Genomic DNA, 24,665 nt, shown 5'->3' with positions numbered 1-24,665 from the left:
ACAGTAGTACAAGTTTATATGCCAACTAGCTCTGCAGATGACGAAGAAATTGAAGTAATGTATGATGAAATCAAAGAAATTATTCAGATAGTGAAGGGAGAAGAAAATTTAATAGTCATGGATGACTGGAATTCGGTAGTAGGAAAAGGGAGAGAAGGAAACATAGTAGGTGAATATGGATTGGGCCTAAGAAATGAAAGAGGAAGCCACCTAGTAGAATTTTGCACAGAGCATAACTTAATCATAGCTAACACTTGGTTCAAGAATCATGAAAGAAGGCTGTATACATGGAAGAAGCCTGGAGATACTGACAGATTTCAGATAGATTATACAGGGTGTTTCAAAAATGACCGGTACATTTGAAACGGCAATAAAAACTAAACGAGCAGCGATAGAAATACACCATTTGTTGCAATATGCTTGGGACAACAGTACATTTTCAGGCAGACAAACTTTCGAAATTACAGTAGTTACAATTTTCAACAACAGATGGCGCTGCGGTCTGGGAAACTCTATAGTACGATATTTTCCACATATCCACCATGCGTAGCAATAATACGGCGTAGTCTCTGAATGAAATTACCCGAAACCTTTGACAACGTGTCTGGCGGAATGGCTTCACATGCAGATGAGATGTACTGCTTCAGCTGTTCAATTGTTTCTGGATTCTGGCGGTACACCTGGTCTTTCAAGTGTCCCCACAGAAAGAAGTCACAGGGGTTCATGTCTGGCGAATAGGGAGGCCAATCCACGCCGCCTCCTGTATGGTTCAGATAGCCCAAAGCAATCACACAATCATCGAAATATTCATTCAGGAAATTAAAGACGTCGGCCGTGCGATGAGGCCGGGCACCATCTTGCATAAACCACGAGGTGTTCGCAGTGTCGTCTAAGGCAGTTTGTACCTCCACAAATTCACGAAGAATGTCCAGATAGCGTGATGCAGTAATCGTTTCGGATCTGAAAAATGGGCCAATGATTCCTTTGGAAGAAATGGCGGCCCAGACCAGTACTTTTTGAGGATGCAGGGACGATGGGACTGCAACATGGGGCTTTTCGGTTCCCCATATGCGCCAGTTCTGTTTATTGACGAAGCCGTCCAGGTAAAAATAAGCTTCGTCAGTAAACCAAATGCTGCCCACATGCATATCGCCGTAATCAATCCTGTGCACCATATCGTTAGCGAATGTCTCTCGTGCAGCAATGGTAGCGGCACTGAGGGGTTGCCGCGTTTGAATTTTGTATGGATAGAGGTGTAAACTCTGGCGCATGAGACGATACGTGGACGTTGGCGTCATTTGGACCGCAGCTGCAACACGGCGAACGGAAACCCAAGGCCGCTGTTGGATCACCTGCTGCACTAGCTGCGCGTTGCCCTCTGTGGTTGCCGTACGTGGTCGCCCTACCTTTCCAGCACGTTCATCCGTCACGTTCCCAGTCCGTTGAAATTTTTCAAACAGATCCTTTATTGTATCGCTTTTCGGTCCTTTGGTTACATTAAACCTCCGTCGAAAACTTCGTCTTGTTGCAACAACACTGTGTTCTAGGCGGTGGAATTCCAACACCAGAAAAATCCTCTGTTCTAAGGAATAAACCATGTTGTCTACAGCACACTTGCACGTTGTGAACAGCACACGCTTACAGCAGGAAGACTACGTACAGAATGGCGCACCCACAGACTGCGTTGTCTTCTGTATCTTTCACATCACTTGTTGAAAATTGTAACTACTGTAATTTCGAAAGATTGTCCACCTGAAAATGTACTGTTGTCCCAAGCATATTGCAACAAACGGTGTATTTCTATCGCTGCTCGTTTAGTTTTTATTGCTGTTTCAAATATACCGGTCATTTTTGAAACACCCTGTATAATGGTAAGCCAGAGATTTAGGAACCAGGTTTTAAATTGTAAGACATTTCCAGGGACAGATGTGGACTCTGACCACAATCTATTGGTTATGAACTGTAGATTAAAACTGAAGAAACTACAAAAAGGTAGTAATTTAAGGAGATGGGACCTGGATGAACTGACTAAACCAGAGGTTGTACAGAGTTTCAGGGAGAGCGTAAGGGAACAAATGGCAGGAATGGGGGAAAGAAATACAGTAGAGGAAGAATGGGTAGCTTTGAGGGATGAAGTAGTGAAGGCAGCAGAGGATCAAGTAGGTAAAAAGATGAGGGCTAGTAGATATCCTTGGGTAACAGAATAAATATTGAATTTAATTGATGAAAGGAGAAAATATAAAAATGCAGTAAATGAAGCAGGCAAAAAGGAATACAAATGTCTCAAAAATGAGATCGACAGGAAGTGCAAAATGGCTAAGCAGGGATGGTTGAGGATAAATGTAAGGATGTAGAGGCTTATCTCACTAGGGGTAAGATAGATACTGCCTACAGGAAAATTAAAGAGGCCTTTGGAGAAAAAAGAACCACTTGTATGAATATCAAGACCTCAGATGGAAAACCAGTTCTAAGCAAAGAAGGGAAAGCAGAAAGGTGGAATGAGTATATAGAGGGGCTATACAAGGACGATGTACTTCAGGAGAATATTATGGAAATGGACGGGGATGTAGATGAAGATGAAAAGGTAGATATGATACTGCGTGAAGAGTTTGACAGAGCACTGAAAGACCTGAGTCGAAACAAGGCCCCAGGAGTAGACAACATTCCATTAGAACTACTGACGGCCTTGGGAGAGCCAGTCCTGACAAAACTCTACCATCTGGTGAGCAAGATGTACGAGACAGGCGAAATACCCTGAGACTTCAAGAAGAATATAATAATTCCAATCCCAAAGAAAGCAGGTGCTGACAGATGTGAAAATTACCGAACTATCAGTTTAATAAGTCACGGCTGCAAAATACTAACAAGAATTCTTTACAGACGAATGGAAAAACTAGTAGAAGCCGACCTTGGGGAAGATCAGTTTGGATTCCGTAGAAATATTGGAACACGTGAGGCAATACTAATCCTACGGCTTATCTTAGAAGCTAGATTAAGGAAAGCAAACCTACGTTTCCAGCATTTGTAGACTTAGAGAAAGCTTTTGACAATGTTGACTGGAATACTCTCTTTCAAGTTCTGAAGGTGGCAGGGGTAAAATATAGGGAGCGAAAGGCTATTTACAATTTGTATAGAAATCAAATGGCAGTTATAAGAGTTGAGGGGCATGAAAGGGAAGCAGTGGTTGGGAAGAGAGAGAGACAGGGTTGTAGCCTCTCTCCGATGTTATTCAATCTATATATTGAGCAAGCAGTGAAGGAAACAAAAGAAAAATTAGGAGTAGGTAATCCATGGAGAAGAAATAAAAACTTTGAGGTTCGCCGATGACATTGTAATTCTGTCAGAGACAGCAAAGGAATTGGAAGAGCAGCTGAACGGAATGGATAGTGTCTTGAAGGGAGGATATAAGATGAACATCAACAAAAGCAAAACGATGATAATGGAGTGTAGTCGAATTAAGTTGGGTGATGTTGAGGGAATTAGATTAGGAAATGAGACACTTAAAGTAGTAAAGGAGTTTTGTTATTTGGGGAGCAAAATAACTGATGATGGTCGAAGTAGAGAGGATATAGAATGTAGACTGGCAATGGCAAGGAAAGCGTTTCTGAAGAAGAGAAATTTGTTAACATCGAGTATAGGTTTAAGTGTCAGGAAGTCATTTCTGAAAGTATTTGTATGGAGTGTAGCCATGTATGGAAGTGAAACATGGACGATAAATAGTTTAGACCAGAAGAGAATAGAAGCTTTCGAAATGTGGTGCTACAGAAGAATCCTGACGATTAGATGGGTAGATCACATAACTAATGAGGAGGTGTTGAATAGGATTGGGGAGAAGAGAAGTTTGTGGCACAACTTGACTAGAAGAAGGGATCGGTTGGTAGGACATGTTCTGAGGCATCAAGGGATCACCAATTTAGTATTGGAGGGCAGCGTGGAGGGTAAAAATCATAGAGGGAGACCAAGAGATGAATACACCAAGCAGATTCAGAAGGATGTAGGTTGCAGTAGGTACTGGGAGATGAAGCAGCTGGCACAGGATAGAGTAGCATGGAGAGCTGCATCAAACCAGTCTCAGGACAGAAGACCACAACAACAACATGAAGGTATAAATTGGAATTCCACCAAACACCGCATGTTACTTTCCGAATAATTGAAATCAAGATTTCGATGTGCTTTTGTAAGCCGTTCGTAGCTCACGTCACGGGATCTCGCCAGCCGATGACAGCGGATATTCAGAGCTTAGGACACGTGATGTAGCCAGCCCACAGCAACATCACTGTTAAGTAGCACGAACACACAAACAAGGAAAGTTAATTGTTTAAATTAATATACATAGTGTTGCTACAAGGAAAGCAAAGCTTTCACATATAATATTGGTCTCAAGCTGCAAGAGAAGCTAAGCTTTTGCATATACTGTTGATCTTTTTTGCGCGTGTTACACTTTAAGATACATCACACAAATGTGCCAGTAAAATTTTTATCAATGGCATAAATGTCTGATCTTCAGGGTTCGAAATTCTTACAAATGGCTCATCATCAAAGAGTTGATTTTTAAATGAGTGTCAAATGCTCTGGGGTTTAATAAATTCATGGTACATTTTAGCACATAGTTCAACTTACGTAAAAGGATATTTACTTTGAAAGTAACGCTTTTCAAACCACTATTCGTAATATTTTCCTGCGACCTGCTAGAAATAGATTCGTTTCAGCAGTTGCCAGAGAGCGCAGATAACAGGCGACACAGCGCTTGGGTAGCTATCATGGCATAGGAAGCCCGCATGTATGTACGTGTAAAACATTGAAAGATCATACATTGTGTCATAAAAGAAACAAGACATCAGAGGATACTGCAAGAGCATCGAAATTTCGTGAACCATATTAAAATGTGCACATCTGAAGTGCATACTTAAAGGGCAAATTTGTATGCCCAGATTCCCAATGAAGTAGACCAAGACCTGATATTAAGCTTTTCAGTGTAGTTTTCGGGATGTAAATTTTCTTGGAGCATCAGTACTGTATTATATCATGTTTGGGTCTTTATTATGGCATAATGCCACACGTGCTTGAAAATGAAAACTTTCTCTTGAAATGCAGCGAACAGTTGAAACTAGCCAGTACTGTGGAATTAAACATTTCGTTTCAAATACATTGACTGCCTCTGTGGAAAAGGTTAACAAAAGTCAAATTTCTTTAGCAAACAGACAAAAATAACTTCATTGCTCCGCAAGGCGATTAATGCTTGACTGTCAGAAAGTTGAAAATAAAATATAATCTGAAACTAATGACATATTTCAGCCTTCTGTAATTATGTGAATGTGTTTTAATTCACTTGATAGCTCCCGGCCACAGATATCCATTTTGTTTTCATTTGATATGAGAGTAAATGAAGGGGAAACAGCAAAATCACTAAATATAAACACGGGTCACGTGGAGACTACCCACTATAGCTCAGACTGCTCTGCGTATCAGGCCTGGATCTACGACATTTGCGAACCGGGTCAATACTAAAAAAAAAAAAAAAAAAAAAAAAAAAAAAAAAAAAAATCGAATTTTCAAAATATGTTCATCTTGTAGTGCACATCTTTCTGAAAAGTCTGAAACATAAAACATATGTATGCCATAGTGCACTGCCACGCCTCTTCATAAAGCAATTTTCTACTGCACATCCAAACCATATTCAGGAGAGTGGAAATTGTGATGTCCTGTGGTGCCACTCCTGCTCCCAGCTGGCCCATTTGACAGCCTGCTCCTCTTTAAAAAAAATCTCACAATTTACAATGGACGGGATTATTTGTAATCGATAGAACAAGAACTTTTCAGAAAATCTGGACACTCTTATTTTCTATTAGTTAATAACTTGCTGTTTTGTGTGACATAAAATTAAATATTGGATATATAAAACCAATACTGACAAGAAATAAGCAAGAAATTACACATTTCTTCAAACCTTAGCTCCTAGCATTTTTTTCTCTCTAATCTTGCTACAGCTTTACATGGCGTGCTTTCCTTTCTGCGAAAGAATCTATTACCTCATCAAACTTCTTCAAACTTTTTGCTACATGAAAAATCGAAATGTCGTTATCTAATACTGAAAAAGCTGTTAATACAAATAATACCCAAGACTTGTGTGGTTTCTCGATCTGATTACGTCCATTTTGTCACTGTCTGCTAAATAAAACAAAACAGGCCTTTCTAATATGGTAGCAATTTTGTCACACACACCAAATAAACGAGACTGTTTTGGCACAAATGGCCATTTTTATAACACGACAGAATACAATCCAATAAGTACCAATATCAAATGACTATTAGGCCTACGACAAGCAAAAAGCTTTGTGTTAGGAAATAGTTTCACATTTCATTCATACGCACCAGCTTCTCAAGCACGAGATCGAAAAGCAGTATTATGAAATTTTTATATAAATTTGGAATCGTCTTATTCTTCCATAACTTGTGTGATGTCCCCGTCTCTTCTCCTTCCTCGTTCTAAAAAAATAATCTGGCCATTATCAATTCTGTAGCTATTGCTGCCACTGTCAAAATTTGTTCGCTGTTTAACTTCACTAACCCTGCCAGAACCACAGGTGTAGTTATCCCACGATTATTTTTTGGTTAGGTGTTATTACGTGTTCGAACAACACGCTTTCCGCATTACTTCCAGAATAGAACTTAAGCAGCTGCTAGCCGGGGACTGTATTACTGGTCCTTACTAGTGTAGTGATCTGGCCAAAAATTTTCTGGCAAAATTTCGTTTTCCTGGATACACCGAGAAGATAATACGGATTCTTTGTTACCTGTTATTCCTGTTAGTCATTTATTTCCACTCTGGTAGTCTGAACATATGGATTTCGCTAGTAATTATAACAATGCAGATCATTCGCAAACCCAATCAGCCACATAATCAGACAGCGATTGGTATTCATCCATTCGGCTTTACTCCCTCAGCTCGTATAGCCCCGTCCCCTTTTGTCTGTGGAAAGTTTATTTCTTGATGCGACGAGGATTCCCCTAACAGAGAGATCACTTACACTATGCATGCATTCATTCAAAAGTCAACTAATGATTCATTCAGAAATCAACTTAAAATGTGTTCAAAAATGTTCAAAAACCAACAGGGAAGCGTTTCAAAATCATATGAATAATCGATAGGCAAATGTGCACTGGATGCTAGATGCTTTGCGAAATAAGTTTTTCTCCTCAAGAATATGAATTTGGCACCCCCTTTTCCCAATAGCATCTAGCTGCTTGCTGCGACTGCTTGCACAGCCAACAGCCACATTCCTGTTGCCAGTAGCGGGAGATTCTACTACTCAAACGTGACTCAACTGCACATGCGCATGAGCCCGCGCGTAACTGCTAAGCAAATCGAATGTAAACAGTTGCGACTTCACACTCATTGGAGGCAATTTGTTGTTATGAAGCATTGCATTGTCTTCCTAAAGCCTTTGAAACATTTTCAATTGGCAGACGCTTGCATGAGCACTGTGTGTCGTCGTCGTATATGGCGTATTTCCTTTGCAATTTAAGTTATTTTCATTTTTTCTCTCGTTTATGGTTTATTGTTGAAGTATGATTCTGCAGTAGGGGGATACAGTAATATCCTTTGTTAGAGTATCGGTTCTGACCAGTCAACATTACAAAAATTTAACTGAAAACTAAAACAATGAAAAATTCCCGGAATTCTAAAAATATCCCAGGTTTTTCCTGGTTTTCTCCCGGAAGAAAAAATTCCCGGGTTTTTCCCGGATCTCCCTGTTGTCCCGGGTCGTATACACCCTGTATTTAGAATATTGTGCACAACAGTGAACAGATGGAAGACAGTGTACATGGAATGAGTAATATGAGTATGTTAGAGAAGAGCCCTCAGCTTCTAATTAGGATAGCAGGAAGGTAACATATATATCAAGAATTACATGAAATTTATTATTTATTGATAATGGTGGCTGTAAACAGTGACTCTAAGATATGGGGGGAGAGCCCTTAATTACTTCTTAAGGAGAGTTAAGAGAACCAATCCATCTGGATTCCAGTAACCATTCAAGACTTTCAAACTATGCAGCTGATGAAACCTGGGCACTTTATTATGTCAGTTTTAGGAGGGGATGTTTTGAGCTACAGTTGCATAAGATTCCAGTAGCTAATGGGCCTGAAGTACCACATTTACAACACTATCAACCTCAGCAAACAGATGCACTGTAACTGTCAGCGAACACTTTGTGTACGCTTTGCTTTGGGCTCTGCACTACTTCTTGTTTTCATTTCCTATTTTGAAAAGAGAGAAGAGGTTAATCCTAGTCCATTGTGGTATTTGAGCACTATTCTCACAACGCTAGAAGGGATTATCATGCTTCTGTCCTGCTTGCGTAGAAGCACAGAACACAAGTATTGGCTTCTAACCCCATGAACTGCACACAGCAAGGCGTAATAGGAATACGCTACCCTGTGATCCAAATGGATTATGATCTGATACAAAAATGTAGTAACTGCTACATGACTGGAGACCTGAGATCCTTGCTAGCACAAACAGGATATATTGATCCCAGGCTTCCAGAAGCACTCAAATTTCAGATAAGACTGCTTAAGTACAGTTCTAGCAAGGTTTAGTAATGTTAAGGGTCTTAGAAAACTTCATGCTCTGGCTCCCTAGAATACTATGGCCAGGTTTGTCACAGGCTGTACTTCCATGTGTGAGTTATTGGAATATGAGTATTCTGGATTGAGTGAAAGAATGTTGGGAGCAGTAGATTCAGGTCATGAGGCACATCCACTAATTTCTGTGCCTATAACTTATTACACAATGTTTGACTAAATAGACAACTACAAGGGCCTTAGATACCCAACTGCTTTTACTATTTTTTATTTAGCAACAATAAACTGGAGGACACTGGAATCTGAAGGCAGGTTAGGTGAGTTGTGAGGGGAGTTAAATGGGATAAAGTACAGTTATCAGAACTGTAAGGAGAAAAATGAAGACCAATTAGATTTAACTCCAGAATATACATTTTACTACAGAAAAACAAAACATAGAGAAAATTCTGTAAAAGGTTTTATTGCACACAAAACAATCGAAAATAACAGTACTGAAACTAAATCCATCTCAAGAAAAGTAGCAGAACTTGTTTTAATAAATAAAATATACTCCACAAAAATTATTCAGGTATATACACCAATGTACTCGTCTTGTGATGAAAATGTATTAGATCTCTATGTAGAGTGATGAAACTTTATTAAGGACAGTTCATTGTACTACAACATGATAAGATTGCTTTTAATGTGAAAGTAGAACGAAAGCTAAACTATTGTTCTTCAGTGTGAAACTTTGAATATGATACCAGAAATGACACAAGTCACAAAGTAGTGAAACAGTTGGAAAAGGCATGTGGTTTGTCCATAACACAGTCCTCCAGAAAAAAAATACCAAATTGATCTGGCACAGACCAAATGGAACAAAAATATGAAACTGATTACATTTGATCAAACAATAATCAAATCATACAAGATGTGACAATCTTAAATCACATAAGAATTTCAACAGATCACGGACTAGTAAGATCCAAAGTACACAAAGCTAAAAGACTTGGGATCATCAAAAATATAGATTACCACAAGATATTTAACAACTGGGAGCTTAAATAAAGCAGCAAGACCAGGAAAAAAAAAATATATGCCCAATGGACAATTATTTAACCACAAGCAAAAGAGAAAGACGTGTAACAGTTATAAAGGAGGCAAGAGAAAAGTAAATCTGACATGAAACAGGACAATTATTAAGGAAAAGGTGAGAATTTCAAAGTAGTTATTAAAGAGAATAAAAATGACAAGATACTCTGAATGATTAAAACCTATTCAGTAATTTGTGCAAGAGTATATGAATACAAGCATTTTTATATAAAAAAATTGAAAACTGTATAAAGAAACATAACAGAAATTTATGCTGGTTGGAGATCACATTTTATCATTCAAGAAAATAGGCTGAACTGATTACAAAGAGAGAGTTGGACTAGATTTTCAAGATTTCTTAAAATTACAGTACAGTTCAAAACATAAATCAGAAGCATAAGATACTCAGCAGTGCAAATAATGACTTTTTGCAGTAATATCAGGTGAAGCGTGTAAAGTCATTCAAGATGTAAAGAAAGCAAAGATCCCAGAAGATAATAGTGTCTCCATACAGAAAATAAAAGTTTGAAGAAAATATAACTGTAGAAACTTGCAAAATTATCTGCAAAATGTGTCTGAAAGATAACAATTTTTTAAAATTGGAATGCTTATGGTGCTGCAACTGTTATTTTTCACAAATTGGGAAACGACATGGAAAAAAACTATTAACTTATTATCATACTTTCTTTAATGAGCTAGATATTCACTAAAATTATTAGCAAGCATAGGAAAAAACGTTAGACATTTATTTAGCAACACAAGAAGCTGGTTTCAGTTGCTGGTGCAACTTAATAGACCATTTGCAAATTGTGAAAATAATTATTCAAAAGAGCAATTAGAATGAATTACCACTTTGTCTAACCACCTCCATAGCTGAGATCGCTAGTGCACACTCCTAGTACTTGCCTCGGTGGCAACCAGTTTCAATCATGATGAAGAAGGAAATTTTACGCACTAATAAAATAAGTGGCCAGCTAGGGGAAGAGAGATGGTGTTATGAAGTTCTTGATCACCAGACCTTGTGCCAATGCCCAGGACTCTAAGAATCTCTACAGTGTCTCATGGAGTGAGATTACTTGATATCTGCTTGTTATCTGTTTGCCAGATATGGACATTAAGCTTGGTGGTCCTCTTTGTGCTATTCTAGAGGAGTAAGCTTTATGCCTGCGCCACGTTTCATTCCCTCTTTCTACTTTCATCATAATACAACACAAATATGGCATCCTATTCTAGAGGTGTAAGCTTTATTCCTGAGCCATGTTTCATTCCCTCTTTCTACTTTCACCATAATACAACACAAATATGGCATCATATTGTACACACATCCACTATTATCACCTACAATGAACATATACATTTTGGCCACAACTTTCACATATGATGAGGAAAGAACCCACTGCACCCAGAGAGGGAACTCTTTACTATTAGGCTTTACTATTAGGCTCTCCCAAGCAACAGTGCCATTTGGATTTTAAACAAACAATGCGGCTGGAAGCTCAAGAGAATTTTATCAATACTTACTGCCGCAAAGCCATGGATTCACATAAAGCCATTTCATTATCTCTCTCTCTCTCTCTCTCTCTCTCTCTCTCTCTCTCTCTCTCTCTCTCTCTCTCTACCTACCTACCTACCTACCTACCTACCTATTTGTTTGTCATAAACAGACTTTAAGAAAGCCTTTGACTTAGTTCAAAACAAATCTGTACTAACAGACTTTGTAAAACAAAACATTAATTCAAACAATATTAGTACACTAAAGAACCCCTATGTCCATGTTAAAGCTTAGTTTAAACCCCATGGGAATAGTGAGAGTGAAAGAGAAGTCAGGCAAGAAGTTTCTATTAATAACAAAAAAGTTTTCTTCCTACACAATGTGCTAGGAGCAAAACCGATCATCACATATATTTAGATGATAGCATAGTTGAAAATTTTCAAATTCTCCTGATTCCCAGTGTTAACAATCCTTTCCCATACCTAAATCTTTACATAACAAATTCATATGCCAGTCCGTAATATTGTTTGACATTTTATATCCTTTTACATTTACTTCTGTCAAGAAATTTTCCAACTGTTTCATCCAGTTCAGTTCCATCTCCAGAATTTCTTTTCACAGTGTTGAACATTTTTACTTAATAATTTTCTCTCTAAGTTGCTCTCATGTGCCTGTTCTCATACGTACATTGTAAGGAAAACTACTGTCAATATGTTATTCAGAAGTTAAGTTTTTCATGCCTATTTCTTTCATGATGATGATGATGATGAAAAAGCTAATCTAGCCACCTCAGTACACATCCAATCTTCCTTGTTTTATTCTTTTGATTCTTACGCAAGATATATGATGGAAGCATTGTAGCTGTTGCCCAGTCTTCCACAAAAATGGGTTCTCAGAATTTGCCCAACATGGTTTCAAAAGAACGATGTTGTATTCTTCCAAAGTTCCCCAAGCGTCTCTGTTACGCTTTTGAATATGCAGTTCTTACTTGCTACAATCTTGGCAGCAAATCTTAATTCCAGAGCTGTCTGCTGACATTCTTACTTTGCAAAGATTCTCAATGCAGGAGCAGTTCTATATACAGATGGTCATAGCAAAATCTTGCATGTGGTTTCATTTACAGATTCACTGGAATTTCCAGGGATACTCCAGTAAATCTACATCTCACATTTGCCTCCCCTACTCTTCATCCCATCCATGTTCATCCACTTTCTAAATGCCCTTAACAATCCCCCAAAATATTCACACTATGTGATAGGCTCCTAAGCTTTACCACCAATTTTTTCCATCAGATGCTACCCTCTCATTTCTCTTTCTCTCTGTCAAAGGCGTCCTGCATTCCCGATCGCCATCCACTTATGATACTTTCATGCAAACAATAGGGTCCATAATAAAACTGATAGTGCTTCCTGATCCTTCCTGATAAGCTGTTTATGTGTATTGAGAGCATTAGCAGTTGTATTGGGTTTCTTTGTTAGATACTCTATGTTACTTTTCTATCTGCTGAACATTTGCCATCCAATATAGAAATTGTCTTTGAGCCTATCACTTTTTTTGTATCTTATCTTAGGCTAGTTGTGTGACAGATCACTTTACAAACAGTGTTACAGGATAATGTCCATTACAAGTAGATATTTGAAATTACTATGGGTGATAAGAAGCAAACAGTGATAAATCTACCTCCAGCAGGATTAGAATCTCATTGTTAGTACAGACTCTTTTACAACCAGAAATGTCATTAATGTAGATTGTGAGAAGTTAATTAGGCTAGTTTGTGCAGAAATCACACCTGTGGAACATGAAAGACATTCAGTATCATTCTCGTGATGTTCAGTGAAAACTATGGATGAAATTGCAGAGGAAGTGGCTGTCAGCAACTGTAAGTATATAGTCACTTTTTTTAGTGTACATATGTCATCTTAATAGTTCAGAAGAGTTTTGGAGTAATTAGTTGACTAATGAAATACATTAACACACATGCAAATACTGACGTATCTGGTTAACGTTCACAAAAATATGCTGCAAATTTGCCTCTGATCATATAAGCAGTAGTGGCATTTATGTTTTCACCTAGCAAAGTAATTCTGATGTTAGCTTCCCTATGTTCAGTTTGTGATTGTTGTTCTAATGATGCAGCATATCTTTCACCTTCTTTATTGATGACAATACAACAAGCACATACATTTCACAACTGCATCAGTCAAATCAGGATTGACCTCAGTACACGTCTGAGGCACTTGACACTTGCTGGTCGCAATACCAAAGACACACTCAATAATGTGCCTTGTCTTTGAAAGTTGTTTACTACATATTATTTTGATGGTCCAAGTTGTGTGGGAAATGGCTTCATTAGATATGTTTTCAGCGATATGCTTCATATCCCCAAAAGAACATGAAGTGACATAACTGACTCTGAAACTAGCATTTGTGCAAATCTCTGCACACATCCGGTAATAATCCCAGAACTTCTCAGAATTGCTCTCAAAATCCTTGTGAAGTGATGGAATTCTCCCATAGCTTTCCTTTTAACTAGTATTGGATTTACCCCACACCTACATTTTCTTTTAACTATTTCCATCTGACATCTTATCAGGTATGGAGTGCCCAAACAGTAAGACCTATCCACAACAATAATTGAACTGCCTCACTGTAATGATTTCATCATCTGCCTAAAAACCCAAGTCACAAAATGACAGTCATGTGAAATCTCTTACAGTGGATGATCCCAGTCACTCATAGTCATACAACTCAGGTCACCTGTATTTGCTAGCTGTCGTGACCAGTCGGCAGTGTCGCATAACATTTACTGCTTTTCTGAAAACTAGAGGAACAGAATCTACCAGTTAATGTAGATCTACTATTTACTAGGTTAATTTTTCTGTACCTGAGTACATTTTTCAACAGAACATCTTTTCCTCCAGGGACATCATTATTTTCAAATTAAGAATAGCTTTACAACAGGCAGACATCATGAAATTTACTTGCAATTGCAGGATGTTTTGAATATTAGCTGCATTAGGTCTGAAGATATTATCTATTGCTGACTCTTGAAAATTTGTACTTCATAGAGTGTCAGTAATAATGTGTTTAGGCTTTGACAACAAATAAGTGGCAATTATGTAATGGAAAGTTCTGGTAGAACATTAATAATTTAGGTGAACGGATAATGACTCAGCAAATAGAGAAGGTGCTGAGTTATTGACAGGCACATAAACGACATCAAATCTTTGGTACTTTTTGGATGAATCCTTTTTCAAGCTATCCCATGCATGCGCACAGTAAATAAACTGTACCAGGACAGCATATTCACCTGGCACAATGTAGCCAATAAATCTGTGTGTGTGTGTGTGTGTGTGTGTGTGTGTGTGTGTGTGTGTGTGTGTGTGTGTTTTCTGCGATTTGTTAACTCGTATTGAGTAGGCGGTTACTAAATGTCTATCAGTTCATTCAAACACAGAAGTTTTCCTATCTTACTTGATGAACTTTCTTCCCCTAGTGAGTGCTGCCACTATAACAGCATTGTGGTTGATGATCTTGACTTTCTGGTAATAATCAAAAAGATAAGATCTCTCTGTAGCCGATACGTCTAAACTATCTCGCTAGAAAATGGGCTGTTGGACTAGTTGGTCACAGCAGCGTTTTCTTAATGCATCCATTATTAATAGGTTAGTTAAATTCTGCCTCTATTAGTACTGTGATGTCAGGTTCTGGATATATTTGAATGACTGTCACTGATTTGTCTCATCTGGCAGCTGATAAAAACATCATCTTGTCAATCCAAGTACACCAACTATGGTAATTATCCATCATCTCTCGAGCATGTGTCTGGGAACCCAGAATAGTATTATTTCTTCTTCTGATATTTCAGCTGATAACCTTATCCACCCTCAAGGTGAGTCGCTAACAGAATACAAACCACCTGACACAATACTTTGGAGTCCGTTCATATGCATCATAGGTAACAGAGTAAGCAACAAGAATAAAACTATGCACCTAAGGGTACAATATAGGAAATGCAAGGTCAGCTTCTCCACAGTGCCCACAATTTATGTGGTTGACTGTTAAAGTGGAGGGCATGTGTTAGAAAGCCATACAGAGAAGACACAGAACACCTATGTGGACTGAGTGGTTTCCTTAATTTGTTGAGCTGGAAACCATTATCTCAGTTGAGCAGGTTGTCAGCTAATTTTAATTCCACAGCTTCCTTGACCACTGAATATCAACAGTCTAAGGCTGTGACCAGTATCCTGACTTTCCTGTAATCCATGCAATGACCAATGAAAATTAGCAGACCACTTACTGAACCAAGAGAGGGACTTAAGCTCAACAAATCATGAAACATGTTCCGAACTGCACGAAAATGTGCTATGAGTCATTCACATGCAAAACCATGCATCTTACCATGAGAAACATAGAAGGTCTACGACACGGACTTTGACAACACAAACAAGCAAAATATCCATATGATAGGATCAACAACACACCAAAGATAATAAAATATTACCAACCTCTTGATGTGTATTTCTTTACGCAATGTAAGCTGTATGTGAGGATTACTGCAGATTTTCTAAGACTAAAATGTCAAAAAACACAACTAATGGTTTCATGATCAGATTTCACTCTGTGCTATACAATCAACTTTCCTGACAAAAGTGCAAGCATATCATACAATATGAATGGTGAAAAACGGAGTTAGAGCATTGACATACCAATATCATTTGAAAATTGACATACCAATATCATTTGAAAAACTAATTAGTGTGACATTTGATATCAGACTGCTTGAATTCGAAAGTGATATCAAATGTGAAAGAGTGGTTTTATTCAGATGTGTATTGTGGTGCTCCATATTGCTTATACCACTTCCATAAAAAAAAACCTCCTGCACTTCCAAGATTGAATAGCTGTCCAACATTAAGAGGTAAGTAGAAAATGTTTGTTATTAAGATGGAATAATTATTTTAAGCAGAGGGGAAGATAGTGGTAAGTCACAACATTGAAACACGTGTGTTTTTCGTTATGTCTGTATTTTGTTTCTTCGTGTTACAAAAGTTCCTCTCTCAGACTTTGAATGGGTGACCATTCCAATGTCTCTTGTGAAACAAACAATGGAATGTCACGATGGGAAAGGATAGATTGCTACCCATCACATACATGAGGTATCAAGTTGCAGACAGGCACAATGAGAGAGACTGCTACAATTTTTAGCTTTCAAACAAAGTCCTCCTTCCAAAGTAGGACAGTAGGGTGGACGGACGGACAGACGGACGGGAATGAAAGCTTCAATATTTTAGCAGTCATTTTCATTGTGTATGTATGTGACTCAATGTCTCCTCTGTGTGGTGAGTACCAATCTATACTTTCCAAATGTCTCTCATGGTAAGACAATGTTGTGTGCGAATGATTCATACCACTGTTTTTGGGTTGAGTAATTTATATTCTAAGCACATTTTATGCAGTTCTGAGTGTTGGAGGTAGGCACTTTCCTTGTCAGAGAAATTATTGTTCCGGGCCTTTGCTGTCTGGCATTCCAACATGTGCCATCCATTTTAATAATAAGTCACATAATTTGCAAGTACTATGGAGACACTGACTCTGCATTTGATATGTTTTACTCTTAGATGCATAGTTTTAGCTACGCCTCATGCTCTTGTTTCTAACCGTATCCTCTCTTATGCATCCATATTTATTCCACAGTATTGTGTCAACTAGTTTAAATTCTGTCAGCAGCTCACCTTGAAGAAGGATGTATGGACATCAGCTGAAATATCGGAAGAAGAAATAATACTATCTCATATGCAGCTTCAAAGGATGGCGGAATATTCTTTACCCATCCAGAAAAATGCTAGAAACATATGGTAATTATAGTCTATATGAGTTTGCCGTTGATTAATTTTAGACCTCTATGCACCTAGTGTTCCTAATTGTCGCAATAAATCCTGCTCCTTCTGGGGAGTCTCTTGTATCTTTCTGATGTGCACCTATTGAAGATTTCTTTACTTTCAAATTTATGTTTGAATCTACTATCAGTTCCTAATATTATATACTTTAACATATTAGCTTTCTGTCTGTTGTCTTTATCAAAACTACCTTCATGATGACAGACATGTACTCTATGACACGAAAAATGAAAATGATATAACTTTAAAATAATTTGGCAGGTAAGCAAACTAAATACGATATGTCTAATTCAATTTAAGTTGAAGTTGCTTCGAACAGACAGCTCAAAATATTAAGTCTGAACAATTTTCACTCCGAGCAACAATATACTTCATTCAGATGCAGCTACAAATATAAAAATGCAGAAGATATAAAAAATGCAGGCACACTCAAAGCAGCACGTCCACTGCAGGCAGGCAGAAAGTTTGCAGAATGGATACCTTCAAATATCTTATCAATACCATTTAAATCAGAGGTTGTCTCGTCTTGCTGATCTGGAGGCTGCAATGGGTCATGGTCAACATAGGTGCTGTCACGGAAGGAACTGCAAGAAGAGAGCAGACTACGAGGGGGTCAATGCAAGCCTGTAAATATAAACTCTCTTAATACATTAATAATCAATAAATACTTATATAATAATGTTATCAATGACATATTAGAACAAGTTTTTTAAACAGATCTTCAGTACTAAATACAATTATATTTGTCTATTATGTTTAGTTGCTTAACAATTAATGACTATTGTAAGATAAAACAGAATTCATAATTTATAACGGAAATCCATAAACAAAAAAATTTTTCTTTAGATGTCTTCCCTATACTATTTCTTAAAACAATACAAGACTAGAAGTTGTATGAATTGCAAACAAAAGTTTCATTTTACAGCACACACAAATAGATAAAATGGTATATTTCGCAATCAAAAAAGACCAGCACAGAAATATTCTGACAGGATGTAGACTGTTAATTTTGACAAGTTCTTTTGTCAGAAACTATAAGCCAGGTAAGAGAGAGAAAAAGATGTGGGAGAGATACCGCGAAGAAGACGAAATTTAAGTAGGCAGTGTAAAAAGTGCCACACAAGACAATACTGCAGTACTGGAGTATCCGTCTGCCATGAATTCAACATTTAGCATTGACTTTTTATAATACTGCTTGTACGGTGTTGGCCATTATGCCACTGTAGTATTCATTAAGAGCGGCAAGGGACACGCACCAGGCTATTCCATGCTCATGCACATCCTGGTTCATCTCTGTGCAACTCCCACTCCCAGCCCTTGGCACAGCGATTATATATCCCTGTAGAAGACCCAGATGTATGATCTCTCTAATCCACCCACCCAGCAATTCCTACTTCAGTCCTGTAACAGGCTTTTACTATCGCACCGGATCTGGGCCATCTCTAAAACCAGCCATGTCATATACCAACTCTGCTGCAATCACTGTATAGATTTTTATGTCCGTATGACAACCAACCAGGTGTCCATCTCGATGAATGAACACTGCCAAATCGTGGCCAAGAACAAAGTTGACTACCCAATGGTACAACCTGCAGCTGAGCACAACACACTCAAATTCAATGGTTGCTTTACAATGTGGCCCATCTGTATCCTTTCTTCCATCACCACTTTTCTGAGCTACGAACATGGGAGTTATCCCTCAACATGTCCTTCACTCCTGCAACCCTCCTGGCCTCAATCTCCACTAACCCACAGTCTCCACTCCTTCAGCCAGTATCTTCCCCTTTCTTTATCTGGTCAACTCCTCCCAACTCACACACCATGTCACCTTCATTGTGCACCATACCTCAACAGGTCTACTATCTATTCGTAACACGCCTAGCCTTTGCATCTACCACCCTTTCCTTTCTCAATCCTAACCAGTCAACTTGCTGCCTCCCTCCAAGTTACTAACTACCCATCCCCAACCCTTCTCCCTGCCTCTCTCCCCCCTACACCCACCCCACCTGACACAACTGCCACCCCACCCTGGCCCACCAGCTGAAGTGCAACCTAGGCATCGTGTGTCCAGCCAGTGCAATAATGTAGGGTGTAGAGTCACAGGTGGTGTGTGTGTGTGTGTGTGTGTGTGTGTGTGTGTGGGGGGGGGGGGGGGGGGGGGGGGCTGCGCCTGCATGGATGTGGGCACCTTTGCGGCCAAGTACTTATTCTTTTGTGTGTGCTTGCCAATGACTCAATGCTTCTGATATTCTGTGAATGGTCTCTTTTACTTCTAAATTATTTACATTCTGCCAGAACTTTTCTAATCCATTTATATAAAATTTTGAGATAGAGTCCTGAATAGAAACACTGTATATGACAGCAAACTGGTGATGCAGTAAGTGTACTCCCTCCCTCCCCCCCCCCCCCCCCCCCCCCCCCCCGCCACCCTCTCCCCACCCTTCTCTCTCCCTAAAACTTATTACACACCTGCATTTTTATGTCCACCACCACTCTAATTCATCTCAGGAGTTACACAGCCATACTACTTCTTAGTTCTAACAAATAAATGACCTTCAATATTCCCAGAGGTTTTTCTAAATCATCTCACAGTGCATACCACTCTTGATAAATGAACTCTACTTCTATAAGCTTATGATTCAACCGCTATTTTGTGTTTATTCACTTAACTTAGTTACTTCAATTTACATTACCGGTACATACTAGATTACTAGTATCATTTATCATTTTATCGTCTACCACTGAAAAATTGTTTTAGAAAGAATTAAAATGTTTCGACAAGTAAAGGTGATGAGCCACCTGCTTCTAATTCTAATTATGTTACTTTATAATAAGATTTATATGAGGAATTGCTATATTCTCTTAAAAATTATTATACTTCCATCAAAAGAAGATAAAAACTGTAGCTATAGAGCGACAGCAGACAAAGAAATATAAGAATTGACAAGTGCAAGCTTTTGAAGGCAGAGAACCTTCAATATGGTAAACCAGGTGAAAAATCTGGATAAATGGGATTACTATCGAAGTAAGTTTAAGAGAGACCCATCAGAACCTAGGATCTAATGAGGACACAGCTATATACCCTATCATTTTTCTTTGTATTTATCTGTAATATTACATAGAAAGTAGGGCGATTTACTGTCCTTGTTTGATTATCATTTTAAAATTTTGTTCTACAACCCTAACAGTATGAGTTTAAAACAAATATCTATATTTAATCCTGATAAATGAAAATTAATATTCACAAATGGCTACTGGCAGCGTGACAGCCAAACGTTTTAAACAGTATGGATAGATACCTGGTACGTTTTGGTGGTGCAGGAGCCTGTTTGCCTTTACGATTGGTCGGCCTCCTAAGCTGCACAAGATTGCTTTTGCTGCTAGCATGTACAGGACCACTTGAAAATGTGCTCAACTTGCTTACTGCTCCATCTGAAATTAGAACAATAATAATGTCAAACACTATACACAGTAACACTCATGCAGTTAATGTCAACTGGCAATGATTCATACATTTGGACACAAATGACTTTTATTACGAAGTGTGGATGCGATTTTACACCCTAGAACAGACAGAACAACATATTTCAAACTGTGAGTCAGTCTCTTCTAATAACTGCTGCCTTCTGTGGCGCTACAAAACACCACCATATAAAACAGATCAATCTATACGTAATTCCTATAATTAACAATGAGAGTACAAAAGGAAGAGCTACAACTGGCTAATAGCATATATAACATAAGTAGCCTGTAGGGCCTGCATCTGCTTGTAAATGTGTAATTTCTATTTCTCTGCATCCTTGGGCGATCTCCTACCCATTTTGTTCACCAGCTGAGATCGGTTCACCACATGGCCTTCTACATAGGGATCACTAGTACCAAAATCACACAACATACGACTGGATGGACACGACAACCTGTCCACATTAAGCCGCATTTACATTTAGTTTAAAAACATGTTTCTGTTCACAACAATGTTTCTGCAAAATTGTTCCACAAAAGTCAGCACCATGTTGGCAACAATGTTCACTGTTCGCAGTCCTGTCTGCACTAGCGACAAAAATTTCTGCATATGTATTCACATCAGCTGCTATGCTGAAATGGCAGCAAATGTTTCACGTTATTTATTTGCATCAAGAGCTGTGTTATAATAAGTGAAGAGCAAGAATTAATGATCTGTGGTGCTTTGCTGATAATACTCTATGAAATACGTAGACGAAGAATAAGATTTACTGATGGTCAGTGGAATGAGAGCACTTAGCAGCTTCAAACAAAAATTACACATAATTTCAAATTTTTAGAAAACTTTTTCTCCCTGACATGATGAAGGGAAAAATGTTTTTACTTACCAAATTTTCACTGTTCATGCAGTAAAACTTCAGCATCAGGCATGACATTTTAATTTAGTGCTTCTTTACTACTGACACTATTCGCAAAACTGTCTGCAGACAGTATCCACATATCCCACTGAATGTATCTGCACAACAGCATATCAATGTGTGATATACGGTTTAGAAGATATTACTTCATAGAGATTTAGATGCAGGAAAAATTGCTTTGGATTAAAATAGGACACAATTTACCTAACTATATTCATCCATTGTTTCATAATGGCAGCACTTAGTGATTTTTGATGAACTTTAGAGTGGGATTTCAAACTTTTCCCGAACTTGTTCTTGCTTATACATTAATATCAAATACGTAACATATTAACTCACATGTAAAGCATTCTTGCTTGCACATTAATGTCAAATATGTAATGTATTCCCCATACCCCACCCCCCATGCCTACTACAGTAATACAAGTTTATATGCCAACTAGTTCTGCAGATGACGAACAAATTGAAGAAGTGTATGATGAAATCAAAGAAATTATTCAGATAGTGAAGGGAGACGAAAATGTAATAGTCATGGGTGACTGGAATTCGGTAGTAGGAAAGAGGAGAGAAGGAAATAAAGTAGGTGAATATGGATTGGGGCTAAGAAATGAAAGAGGAAGCCGCCTGGTAGAATTTTGCACAGAACACAACTTAATGATAGCTAACACTTGGTTCAAGAATCATGAAAGAAGGCTGTATACATGGAAGAAGCATGGAGAAACTGACAGGTTTCAGATAGATTATACAATGGTAGGACAGAGATTTACGAACCAGGTTTTAAACTGTAAGACATTTCCAGGTGCAGATGTGGACTCCGACCACAATCTATTGGTTATGAACTGTCGATTAAAACTGAAGAAACTGCAAAAATGTGGGAATTTAAGGAGATGGAACCTGGATAAACTGACTAAACCAGAGGTTGTACAGAGTTTCAGGGAGAGCATAAGGGAACAATTGACAGGAATGGGGGAAATAAATACAGTAGAAGAAGAATGGGTAGATTTGAGAGATGAAGTAGTGAAAGCAGCAGAGGACTTAGTAGGTAAAAAGACGAGGGCTAGTAGAAATCCTTGGGTAACAGAAAAAATACTGAATTTAATTGATGAAAGGAGAAAATATAAAAATGCAGTAAATGAAGCAGGCAAAAAAGAATACAAATAAGATTGACACGAAGTGCAAAATGGCTAAGCAGGGATGGCTAGAGGACAAATGTAAGGATGTAGAGGCTTATCTCACTAGGGGTAAGATGGATACAGCCTACAGGAAAATTAAAGAGACCTTTGGAGAAAAGAGAACCACTTGTATGAATATCAAGACCTCAGATGGAAACCCAATTCTAAGCAAAGAAGGGAAAGCAGAAAGGTGGAACGAGTATGTAGAGGGTCTATACAAGGGCAATGTACTTCAGGACAATATTATAGAAATGGAACAGGATGTAGATGTAGACTAAATGGGAGTTACGATACTGCGTGAAGAGCACTGAAAGACCTGAGCCGAAACAAGGCCCCGGGAGTAGACAACATTCCATTAGAACTACTGACAGCCTTGGGAGAGCCAGTCCTGACAAAACTCTACCATCTGGTGAGCAAGATGTATGAAACAGGCGAAATACCCTCAGACTTCAAGAAGAATATAATAATTCCAATCCCAAAGAAAGCAGGTGTTACAGATGTGAAAATTACCGAACTATCAGTTTAATAAGTCACAGCTGCAAAATACTAACGCGAATTCTTTACAGACGAATGGAAAAACTAGTAGAAGCTGACCTCGTGGACGATCAGTTTGGATTCCGTAGAGATATTGGAACACATGAGGCAATACTGACCCTACGACTTATCTTAGAAGCTAAATTAAGGAAAGGCAAACCTACGTTTCTAGCATCTGTAGACTTAGAGAAAGCTTTTGACAATGTTGACTGGAATACTCTCTTTCAAATTCTAAAGGTGGCAGGGGTAAAATACAGGGAGCGAAAGGCTATTTACAATTTGTACAGAAAGCAGATGGCAGTTATAAGAGTCGAGGGGCATGAAAGGGAAGTAGTGGTTGGGAAGGGAGTGAGACAGGGTTGTAGCCTATCCCCGATGTTATTCAATCTGTATATTGAGCAAGCAGTAAAGGAAACAAAAATTTGGAGTAGGTATTAAAATACATGGAGACGAAATAAAAATTTTGAGGTTTGCCGATGACATTGTAATTCTGTCAGAGACAGCAAAGGACTTGGAAGAGCAGTTGAACGGAATGGATAGTGTCTCGAAAGGAGGCTATAAGAGGAACATCAACAAAAGCAAAACGAGGATAATGGAATGTAGTCAAATTAAGTTGGGTGATGCTGAGGGAATTAGATTAAGAAATGAGGCACTTAAAGTAGTAAAGGAGTTTCGCTATTTGGGGAGCGAAATAACTGATGATGGTCGAAGTAGAGAGGATATAGAATGTAGACTGGCAATGGCAAGGAAAGCGTTTCTGAAGAAGAGAAATTTGTTAACATCGAGTATAGGTTTAAGTGTCAGGAAGTCATTTCTGAAAGTATTTGTATGGAGTGTAGCCATGTATGGAAGTGAAACATGGACGATAAATAGTTTGGACAAGAAGAGAATAGGAGCTTTTGAAATGTGGTGCTACAGAAGAATGCTGAATATTAGATGGGTAGATCACATAACTAATGAGGAAGTATTGAATAGGATTGGGGAGAAAAGAAGTTTGTGGCGTAACTTGACTAGAAGAAGGGATCGATTGGTAGGACATGTTCTGAGGCATCAAGGGATCACCAATTTAGCACTGGAGGGCAGCGTGGAGGGTAAAAATCGTAGAGGGAGACCAAGAGATGAATACACTAAGCAGATTCAAAAGGATGTAGGTTGCAGTAGGTACTGGGAGATGAAGAAGTTTGCACAGGATAGAGTAGCATGCAGAGCTGCATCAAACCAGTCTCAGGACTGAAGACCACAACAACAACATGTAATGTATTAACTCATTTGTAAAGCAATCAAATGTCTGAAGCTGTCTGACACAGGGAAGTTTGAATCTTTAAAGAACAGAAAGTTTACTAGTACTATAGAGTGGCGAGAATAACATGCCTGTGAGCTGAATTTGGAAGACACTTCTAGTTTTTGTAATTTCACTAAGATGATGCTGTGCAGTTTTGAAATTCTAATGAATATTACAGGATCAGTTGCTTCAAAAACAACACAAAGCTTAGTAAAGCAATTATGTGAAGCAAAAACTTGCTGTTAC

At 38.4% G+C, this 24,665-nt stretch overlaps 1 protein-coding gene across 2 annotated transcripts in view; it reads right to left on the bottom strand.

The window, feature by feature from the left end:
• The window catches only part of LOC124614053 (tyrosine-protein kinase Abl), a 445,084-nt gene that overhangs the window by 35,885 nt on the left and 384,534 nt on the right, over positions 1-24,665 (bottom strand). Inside the window, exons 12-13 of one of the 2 annotated variants that reach the window (XM_047142887.1) lie at positions 20,352-20,484; positions 17,533-17,654 (exon numbers count right to left, since the gene is read on the bottom strand). In XM_047142887.1, coding sequence (XP_046998843.1) covers positions 17,533-17,654; positions 20,352-20,484 — 255 coding nt within the window. The remainder of the gene's footprint in view (positions 1-17,532; positions 17,655-20,351; positions 20,485-24,665) is intronic. The other variant, XM_047142888.1, reaches the window with a different exon arrangement.

Source organism: Schistocerca americana, chromosome 4 (assembly GCF_021461395.2).
Source record: "Schistocerca americana isolate TAMUIC-IGC-003095 chromosome 4, iqSchAmer2.1, whole genome shotgun sequence".
Classification (NCBI taxonomy): Eukaryota; Metazoa; Arthropoda; class Insecta; order Orthoptera; family Acrididae; genus Schistocerca; species Schistocerca americana.
This window is presented reverse-complemented; position numbering and strand designations above follow the sequence as displayed.